At 44.3% G+C, this 11,037-nt stretch overlaps 1 protein-coding gene across 1 annotated transcript; it reads left to right on the top strand.

Moving 5' to 3' along the window:
* The first annotated feature begins 2,058 nt into the window (after positions 1-2,058).
* Positions 2,059-6,904, top strand: ovca2 (OVCA2 serine hydrolase domain containing). Its single transcript, XM_073053175.1, has 2 exons — positions 2,059-2,293; positions 5,229-6,904. The coding sequence occupies exons 1-2, from the start codon at positions 2,110-2,112 to the stop codon at positions 5,729-5,731; spliced, it is 687 nt and encodes a 228-aa protein (XP_072909276.1). The 5' UTR covers positions 2,059-2,109; the 3' UTR covers positions 5,732-6,904.
* Positions 6,905-11,037: the final 4,133 nt, after the last annotated feature.

Raw genomic sequence — 11,037 nt, 5'->3', positions numbered from 1 at the left:
CAACAACACACACAAAATGCTGATGGAACACAGCAGGCCAGGCAGCATCTATAGGGAGAAGCGCTGTCAACGTTTCGGGCCGATCTCAGCCCGAAATGTCGACAGTGCTTCTCCCTATAGATGCTGCCTGGCCTGCTGTGTTCCACCAGCATTTTGTTATTTGTATCTTCCTTGGTTATAAAATAATATAACTAACCGCACCTGGTCTCACCTATCACCCGGCAGCTTGTACTCTTTCCCCTCTCTCCTCCTCCCATCTTCCTATTCTCCCTTCCCGTCCAGGCCCAAAGCATCAGCCCTTTATTCCTCCCCACAGACGCTGCCTGACCCGCTGAGCACCTCCAGCATTTTGTGTGTGTGTTGCTCTGGATTTCCAGTATCTGCAGAATTTATTGTGTTTACAACTAACCAATGTTATAATAATAATTCTGAGAGGTAGGCTGCTCAAATTTGACCCAAGAAATGCCCAATTGATAAAAGTTGACTTTATTGTCACATACACAAGTATACTTTGTAATGAGAAACTTACCTGCAGCAGCATCACCGAGATTAATGGAGAGTGTTATTTTCCGGTTGCCTTGGAAAGTTGTCAGTTCGAGCCTCCCTTCAGAGGCTTCAGCATGAAAATCCAGGGCAATACTAGACAACAGTTCCTGGGGGAATGTTGCATTTTAATAAGGACCATCTTTGGATGAGATGTTAAACCAGGACGTGCTCTGTGACGCCTCTCCCAGGATCCAATCTCCAAGTATATTTAAAAGGTACACCATGGTGTTATTTGAAATAAATTAAATCCCTGATACCCTTCATTGAACTTTACTGAAAACAGACCATGTGTGGGAATTAGCTATTGCATTTCAAGTCAAGTTTACTGTCAGGTAACTATATACATGTAGATCCTCATACGAGTCAGCGTTTCTCTGAACCAGTGTGTAAAGCGCTGTGGTAAAGCAAAGTTAACAAATTTCACGACACATGCTGGTGATAATAAACCTGATTCTGATTCTAGAATACAGAACACATTATAACTTGTGAAAGTATGGGTGAAATTTACAGATGGATTGCACATTAATAAACAAAAGTGCATATATTAAATGGTGTAAAATATGGAACAGATTAACCAGTGACACTTCAAACGCGATGCGGCCCGGAGTTCAGAAACCTAATGGCCTGAGGGAAGAAACTTTCCCATCCTGACCGTTCTTGTCTTTATGTATCAGAGTACGCCGCGCTCCTGATAAATGTCCCTGATGGAGGGTAGGAAGACCTCTATGATCCTCTCAGCCCTTCTCACAGTTCTTTGTAGGGGCTTCTGGTCCGATGCTCGGCTGCTCTTATACCAGAATGAGATGCAACTTTTCAGAACGCTCTCAACGGTTCTCCTATAAAATGCAGTTAAATGGGGGAGGGAGGGAAGCATTGGTTTCCTTAATCTCCTTAGGAAGTGAAGATGCTGGTGTGCTTTCCCACATATCAGTAACTGCTCAAAAGCACATCTTTTTAAAATGCTTTGACAATCATGTCTTTCTTTTGCACTCGTTGGAAGAGGTTCACTATTAAGTGCATTGGCCTCTGTTGGGCAGGCAGCCATGAAAGTACCAGGAACTCACAACAATATGAAAAGCCTGCTAATCTACTTGTGGTGATTTACGATTCTGAAGAATCCCTTTTCTTTGACCAGCATCGTCTTATGCCTCACACTAACCTGAACTCATGATTTGGCACAGGAGGGCAGGTGATCAAACAGTTTGATCAGAACCATCTGGGCAGGCCATCTGAAAGGGGGAGAGAAAGTTGGAGATCCTTTATAAACCTACAAAATATCACCAGGCTAATTTTGATTGTTTAATTCTTGAAGGGGAAATTCCGGGCAAAATCCCAATCCCCGAAACTTTCCTTCTCTTTGGAGAGGAGGGAACAGGAAAGTGCATACGGATCTCTCAAATGCTTTTGTTCTATTCTGGTCGAGAAAGAAAGCAAATTTACCAAGTTGCTGGTTTTGAAATGAGTGTGGAGGGCAGAACCCGGAAATCTTGTGCACGATTCCGGTAGCCCAGTCGGAAGGGTTTGGCCGGCGGGATCATACTGGCTGCTGTTGCCGCTGGTGTAATGGCTCCGCTGCTGCGGATCTTCTGTGTGCACGGTTACCGGCAGAACGAGCGGTCGTTCCGCGAGCGGACCGGCTCCCTGCGGAAACTGCTGCGGAAGCGGGCGGAGTTGCTCTACGTGTCGGCGCCGCTCAGGGTGCCGCCTTTAGGGAGCCCGGCGCAGCAGCTCGCCGCTGCTGGAGACGGTGAGGGCGGCCGGCCGGCGGGCGGGCGGGCAGGCCGGGGTGGAGGACAAGGAGGGGGCGGGTTGTGCGTGGTTAGATTGGAGAAGCTATTCGGCCCGTTTTATCCGTGCTGGTCGGCTTTGGCTCTGCATATCCTTGTCATACCGGGGCCCCCACTAAGTTCTAGTGTCCACACCGTCCGGAACTGCCGGCACTCAAAGCTGAAGCTTAATAACAACCACGACGTGCACTTATAAGCTGGTTTATAAATTAGATCATAGAGGCCGAATAAATTCTCTGATCTCATTTGTAACACCCCGCAGTCATCCCAGAGCTGCGTCAGGGGTGTTCTATAGGACAACTAACCTACTACATTGTCAAAAGGGTGGAGTTTTAAGGAGTGTGATGTAGATCGGAGAGGGAGAGGGAGGTAGTTCCGCAGCTGAAGCTGACAGCAGAGAATTGAATGCAACTGGGGAAGTGTTAGCTGGAATCAAATCGAGTTTGTTGTCATCTGAATAAATACAGTGAAGTATTTAATAATAAGCCTGCTTGCAGTGGCATCATAGGCAGTTAGAATCAGACAAAACACTGAATATAAAGTACACATAAATTTTACAAACCGGTGAAGAAAAAGACCGTGTGACACAAAAGTACAGTCAGAAACAAGTCCATGGTAGGTTGTACAACTGGAAGAGGTTAGAGTCAATGGGAGGGATTTGAAAACAAGAAGAATTTAAATTGTGGCTGTTCAGTACAAAACTTAAACAACATACCTATCTATGTTAGCCAGTCTGCCCTCCATGGGCTCTGACTACACTTCTTGTTGCCTCAGTAAAACAGCTAGCATAATTAAAGACCTCACTCACTCCCCTGTCCCATCAGTCAGAAGCCTGAAAGCACCTACCACCAAGTTCAAGGGTAACTTCTATCCCGCTATTATCAGATTCTTGAACGGAACTTCTGTACAATAAGATGGACTCTTGGCCTCACAATCTGCCTTATTATGATCTTGCACTTTTCATTTACCTGCACTGCACTTTCTCAGTAGCTTATACACTTTATTCTGCATTGTTATTTTTTCCCCCTCATTCTCCCTTAGTGCATTGTGTAATGATCTGACCTGTAGGTAATAGTAGGTAATTATAGTAGGTAATTCAGTAGGTAATCTGAATAGTAGGTAATTCAGTAGGTAATCTGAATAGTAGGTAATTCAGGCTCTTCACTGTCTGGAAAGGCGGCACAGTGGCGTAGTGGTTAGCACAATGCTTTACCGGGGTTCAATTCCCACCGCTGCCTGTAAGCGTTTGAATGTTCACCCCATGACCATGGGAGGAAGACCATGTAGGCTTCCTCCCACAGTCCAAAGACATACTGGTTGGTAAATTAATTGTAAATTGTCCTGTGATCAGGCTAGGATTAAATTGGGGTTGCTGGGCAATGTGGCTTATTTTGCACTGTATCTCAATAAATAAACAAAGATGACAATAATTAACCGATACCCATACCAAATAGTCTTGTTCAACGAAAGTTTGTCACCACCAGCTTTGGAGGCTTTATTCATTTTCCCTGCTTTTAATTTGAACACATTCTTATGGGAAAAGGTTTCAGATTTACACCATCTTTAATGTGAAATTGTGCTTGCTTTTCACCTGGCCCTGAACCGTCTAGTTCTCAATTTACGGATTTGTCACCTTGAGCTGCCTGAGGAAATATTTTCACATTATAAATACTTTAATTGTCTTTAACACTCCAATTAGACTTAATCAATACTCAAGAGATTGTAGATTATATTAATTTAGAGATTCAATGCAGAGTAAGCCCTTCTAGCCCTTTGAGCCACAGTTCCCTGCAACCCCCAATTTAACCCTAATCTAATCGCGAGACAATTTTCCATGACCAATTAACCTACCCAAAATGTCTTTAGACGCTGGGAAGAAACCAGAGGACCCAGAGAAAACCCATGCATTCCACATGGAGGAAGTATAGAGGCTCCTTACAGAGTACCCCAGGATTGAACTCTGAACTCTTGACACCCTGAGTTGCAATAGCGCAGCACCATGCTAACCATTACTGTACCATGGTGCCCTTTTTGCCCTGCTGTCCTCCTAATGAGTGATAGAATTGGACAACATTGAACTAGGTCATTCACTTCCAACTTGACCATGACCTTCAGTGGACGCATTTCCATGTTAATCCCATCTCCTGGCACTTGGTCTATCGGCCTCTTTAGCCAAGTGATTCAGCTGCAGCTCTTGTGTCCACGATCTGTGCCCTCAGGCATCAGAGGAGTTTTATCAGGAAGCCGTAATGATAAGAGCATTTTAAAAGGGCGTGATACAGAAAAGGGACGTAGAGGGAGAGGGAGGTAAATTCCAAAGCTGAAGGTGACAACAGTGGGTTGAGTGCATCTGGGAAGTGTTAGAAGCTGGAATTAAATCATATTTGTTTCTGTATGCATAATATATCCAGCAGTATATCTTTCTGAAAATTTCTTCAGGACTCTGGGTACATCAAGGAAACATTTCTGTGCAAAAAGGTTCATAAATAGGGTGCTGGACAAGAGAACGTACATCAGGTAGATCATGCTGAAGGGAAGTAGAATTAAATGGTCTAGAAGCTGGAAACTTTCAGAAGCTATAATACTGGATTGATAGATTAAACCACAAATGATCAATAAGTCAATTTTTTTATATTGTCCTCTCATTGAAGTGTTTACACAGCACCTGTTGGGAAACAGACCAACATTTAGTCACTTGGTTTAGACCAGGGGTTCCCAACCTTTTTTATGCCATGAATCAATGCCATTAAGCAGTATTTATGAAGCTGTTCTACCCATCCTGCAGATCACAGTAATTTGATAGCATCCCCTAACAGCAAGTAGTTAAAATAAAAGGTGTAGCTTGCTCCAACAATCTGATTCACACTAGGAATCTATTATGTTTTATTCCATCAGAGACTCCATCAACAGAGACAGAGGCAGATAGTCGTGGTTGGTGGTTCTCGAACCCAGAAGAGGAGAGCTTTAATGCTTTGGACCATGTTGAATCCAGCAAAGGACTAGAGGAATCACTGGAGACCATTGCCAAAGCCATGGCCGAGCTGGGCCCGTTCGATGGTATATTGGGCTTTAGTCAAGGAGCAGCTCTCGTGTCCATGATCTGCACCCTCAGGCAGCAGGGAGACCCCAAATTCCAGTTTAATTTTGCAATCCTCATCGCAGGTTTTAAGAGTAGGTGCAAACTGCACGACCATTTCTACAGGGAGCCCATTACTCTTCCTTCTCTGCACGTATTTGGTGAAACCGACCGGGTCATCCCTGGGGAGCTGAGCCGGGAGCTCTCCACCTCCTTCCTGAATCCTACAGTTCTCACTCACACAGGAGGACATTTTGTCCCAGCCTCTGCACCTCAGAAACAGGTTTACTTTGAATTCTTGGAGAAGTTTCAGCAGAAGTAATCGAGGCCATAAATGTTTGTACCATTAAAATGTTTACTGGAGATGTGATGTGTTCAAGTTTTATTAAAAGTGAAGAAAAAGGAAATCACAAATTATTATTGTTGCAAATTGAAGGGAGAGTATCCATTTATAAAGAATATGTTAGTAGCTTTATTTGTCACATGTACATCAAATCATTAAGTGAAATGCATCATTTGCATCAAAGATGAACAGATGCTGAGGGCAGCCTGCAAGCATCACCATACTTCTGTTACCAACGTAGCTTGCCCACAATTTTCTAATCCCTTAACCTGTATACCTTTGGAATGTGGGAGGAAGCCGGAACACCTGGAGGAAAGCCACAAGGTCACGGGGAGAATCCATAGATGCTGCCTGCCTTGCTGAGTACCTCCTGAGTAGGTGCTTAGACATTTAGGACTGTCAAAGAAGGATTGTGTTTCTTTGAAATTATACTCCTCAGGGGTATGTAAGTGCTCAGTCATTACATGTGCTGTTGAGATAGAGGTTTGGGCAAGAAAATATGATTGAGGCAGAGAATCGATAGTTTTGGCAAATGGTTTTGAGGTGCACTACAGGGTGCAACTCCTTTAACTTGTTCCCATGTCAAAGGGACCCTTGGAGCACAGTGGCACAGCAGTCAGAAGTGATGTCTCAGCTCTCAGCAATCCGGATTTGATCCTGGTCTCGATGCAGTCTGTGTGGAGTTAGCTCTTCCTCACTGTGACAATGCGGGTTTCCACCGGCTGCTCCCATTTCCTCTCAAAGATGTGCTGTGAGTTACCCCTGTATGGGTCAGTGGTAGGAGAATGGGAGAAGTCAATGGGCTTATGAGAGAGAATACAGATAAGTGAGGGAATGGGATAGCTCTGGGAGCTCGCATACATCCAGTAGGCTGAATGGCCTCTTTATATGTTTTATGGAAATATAAAGAACAAACAGCACTAGTTAGCATAATACTGTTACAGCACCAGTAATCGGGGTTCCATTCCCACCGCTGTCAGGAAGGCGTTTGTGCATTCTCCCTGTGACCACGCGAGTTTCCTGTCACATTCCGATGATGTATGGGTTAGTGGGTTAATTAGTCACGGGTGTAATTGGGCAGCACGGGTTTCTTGGGCCAGAAGGGTTTGTTACCACGCTGTATCTCTAAATAAAAATAAATATTTGTATTGATCAATTGTTTGTCTCTTGGAGTGAGGGAGGATGAGGGTTGACTTGAGAGAGGTGTATGAGATGTTAAAAGGCACAGATCAAGTGGATGGCTAGAGTCTTTTTCCCGGTTAGAAATGGCTAATACGAGGGGATGTAATTTTAAGGTAATTGGAGGTAAGTATGGGAGGAGGGGGTGTCAGGGGTAAGTTCTTTACACAGAGAGTGGAGAGTGCCAAGGGTTGTGGATCAGGCTGACACATTTAGGACCATTTAAGGAACTCCTTGATAGGCACATGGATGGTAGAAATGGGGGGCTATGTAGGAGGGAAGGGTTTGATTGATCTTAAGTAGATTAAAACAGAGAATTTATAGAATGTCTATGAGATGGCTTTTTAGAGCAGCTTATGGTTCAACTCATGAGAGGAAAGGCTACTCTGAGTTGGGTGTTATGTAATGAACCATATTTGATTGGGGAACTTAAGGTAAAGGAACCCTTAGGAGGTAGTGATCATAATATGATCAAATTCACCTGCAATTTGAGAGGGAGAACCTAAAGTCAGATGTATCAGTTTTAAAATTGAGTAAAAGGAATTATAGAGGCATGAGAGAGGAGCTGTCAAAGGTTGACTGGAAGGGGACACCAGCAGAGATGATGGCAGAACAGCAATGGTTGGAGTTTGTGGAAGCTGTTTGGGAGGTGCAGGATAGATACAGTATTTTGCAAAAGTCTTAGGCACATATATATAGATAGGATGTCTAGGACTTCTTTCACTTTACTGTGGTAATTTTATGTATTGCACTGTACTACTGCCCCCCCAAAACAAAACAAACTTCATGTCATGTGAGTGATGATAATCCTGTTTCTGATGTGGGTCTCTATTGTGGACTGAGAGTGGGAAGGCAGCAGGGAGAGGGGAATCATAGTTGGAAAAGGGGAAGAAAGAGGGGAGGGAGTGGAAAACACCAGAGAGACATTCTGTAATGATCCATAAACCAATTGTTCGGAATCAAATTACATTACGTGGTGCCTCAGGGCTGGATGTGTCTGTACCTGTGCCACCCCTGACCCTGGCACTCCTCTACCGCCGGTTCCACCCTCCCGCGATGCTCCACCCTTGCCATTCCCAAAATCCTTTGCTCCTACTGTTACGAATGTGCCACAACTCTGAGGGGCCGAAGGGTACAAAGTAGCCCCCTCCTTCTTGAGAATCGCAAGATCGCCATTAATTCAGGTCTGGGACCCAGGAAATGAGAGAGAGACACGCCGAATCCACAAGGGTTGGAATGTGTCCTGGCCCCCAGAAAGGCGGAACCATTGATAACGGCTATTGTCTCTTGGAGACGGAATTGTGTATTGAGTACTGTACTATTCATTGAAGCCCTCAGGGAATGACCAGAGTGGGCTGGTTGAGGGATTGCATCATCCCAACCTGATTGACATCTGAGACCCCGTGAGTAAGGATAAAAGAGGGTCTGGGGAACAACCCCTTTAGACGCACCAGGAGAAACGCTAGAAATCCCGTGACAGCGTTTAATAGCGACAGCCAGTGGGGCCCGCGTGCGTCCTTTCCCGTTGCCTGGGATTGGCGGGCTTACCACGGAAGAACGGCTTAGCTAAAGAAGAGGCCACCAACGAAATTTCGAAGGATCAACATCATAAAAAGGAAAAGCTGACAAGTTCAAAATTCTCTCTCTCTCTCTCCAACAATTGAAAACCCAGCAGTCTCCAAAGGCGGAAGCCTGCCTGAACTGAATGACTTTTATAATTCCATCGGACAATACATTATCCCCTAGACAACGATAGAGCTTATTTCTTATTGATTATTATTATACCCGCACTTTTAGATTTAGTATTGACGACGTATATTATCTGTATGTTTGCATTGATATTTTTGTGTATTTTTACCAATAAATATTGTTAAAAATAGTACCATCAGACTTCAATGGACCTCTCTCTCTTTGCTGGTAAGTGACCCAGTTACGGGGTTCGTAACACTACCAATCCTTTGAAGGGTAGAATATAAAAAGCAAGTTTAACATAGAAACATAGAAAACCTTAAGCACAATACAGGCCCTGCGGCCCACAAAGCTGTGCCGAACATGTCCCTACCTTAGAACTACCTAGGCTTTACCCAAAGCCCTCTATTTTTCTAAGCTCCATGTAGCCATCCAGGAATCTCTTAAAAGACCCTATCACTTCCACTTCCACCACCGCCGTGTTTGTAATACTGAAACTTTATAAGGCCTCATTTGGATTATTGTGAGCAGTTTTGGGCCCCTTATCTAAGAAAGGATGTGCTGACATTGGAGAAGATCCAGAGGAGGTTCATGAGAAAGATTCCAGGAATGGAAAGGTTAACATATGAGGAGCGTTTGATGGCTCGAATCGAAGAATGGGGGGTGGGTCCTCATTAAAACCTATCGAATGTGGAAAGGCATAGATAGAGTGGATGTAGAGAGGATGTTTCCTGCAGTGGAAACATAGATGAGGAGGAATTCTATTAGAGGGTGATGAATCTGTGGAATTAGTTGCCACATGCAGCTGTGGAGGCCAGGTCATTGGGTGTATTTAAGGCAGAGGTTGATAGGTTCTTGATTAGTCAGGACGTAAAAGGTTATGGGGAGAAGGCAGGAGAACGGAGTTGAAAGGAAAAATGGATCAGCCATGATGAAATGGCAGAGAAAATTCGATGGGCCGAATGACTTAATTCTGCTCCTTCGTCTTATTTTCTAAAAGGTCAGCACAACATTGTGGGCTGAAGAGCCTGTACTGTGTGCTTACTGTTCTATACTATGTTCTCTGAATGGCCTTTTTTCTGAGCAGCGTTGTAAATACTTTGCAGTCTCTGACTCGGAACTTGCACTCTGCCAGAACTATGAACCTCATCATGAACTGACACTGTTCTCCACCAAGGCAGAGCTGGAGAGAAGCCAAGGAAAGAGGGAAGAAAGTTTGTATTTCACAAATGGAGTGACTTTTCTGCTTCTGCTGGGTTTGATTGTGTGATCTCATAAAGTGTTGACACTCTAATAGGTTACACTTGATTTTATGTCAAGTTATTGTTCAATATATCAAGCCATCTGCTGTGAGGCTGATGGCAGCTTCTCTCTGGGGCCTCTGGTTACTTCCTGTCATCTTCTGTTTCCAAATAAATCCATCAAAATGGAGTCAAACACAACCGAGTTGATGCTTCAACTCAGAAGGAAGAGCGTACTTGAGTTTAAAAAAAGAACAGAAAACGCTCAGCAAAGTAAGTAACATCCGTGGGGTGGGAGGCGCAGTTAACATTTCGGGCTGATGTCTGTGTTGGCTACATACACCTTGGAATACGTCCTTAGGGCTGCCTGTGTGAGGGTTGGTCTGACAGACAACAGAGAGTGTGAACTCATTCTGCACCTTCTTGTCTGGTGAGACAACCCTGTTGCCCAGGAGTTTACAAAACCAACAGGAACACTGGGTGACTCTGGGAGCGTGAAGAGGAATGTGCTGGGAAATGTAGGAATGGTATAACTCAATTAATTAACAGTAAGTTAGCTCTGGAATACCTGGTCAATGAAGATGCAAACGTCAGGATGTTTACAGCACAGCATTCAACACAATCATCCCCTTGAAACTCATCACTAAGCTCCAAGACCTGGGCTTCGATACCTTCCTGTGCAACTGGATCGTCGATTTCCTCATTTACAGACCCCATTTAGTTCAGATTGGCAACAACATTGCACAAGTTGTGTGCTTAGCTCCTTCTACTCACTTTCTAGTTACGATTGTGTGACTAAGCACAGCTCCAGTGCTGTATTTAAGTTTGCTGAAGACCAACTCAAAGGTCGTGGCGAATTGGCATATAGGAGGGTGATTGAAAATCTGGTTGATTTTCACAACAATCTCCCACTCAGCATCAGCAAAACCCAGAAGCTGATTACTGACCACAGGAGGACGGAATCCAGAGTACCAAGAGCCGGTTCTCATTCGGGAAATGGAGGCGGAGAAGGTCAGCACCTTTAAATTCCTTAGTGTTAACATATCAGAGGATCTGTCCTGTGATCAGAACATAAGCATCATCATGAAGCGTGTCACCAAAACTTTGACAAACTTCTACAGATGCACAGTGGAGAGTATCTTAACTTGTTGCATCGTAGTGGTATGGCAACACCAA

Source organism: Hemitrygon akajei, chromosome 8 (assembly GCF_048418815.1).
Source record: "Hemitrygon akajei chromosome 8, sHemAka1.3, whole genome shotgun sequence".
Taxonomy (NCBI): Eukaryota; Metazoa; Chordata; class Chondrichthyes; order Myliobatiformes; family Dasyatidae; genus Hemitrygon; species Hemitrygon akajei.
Note: the sequence above shows the minus strand (reverse complement) of the source record. Positions and strands in the feature narration are given on the sequence as shown.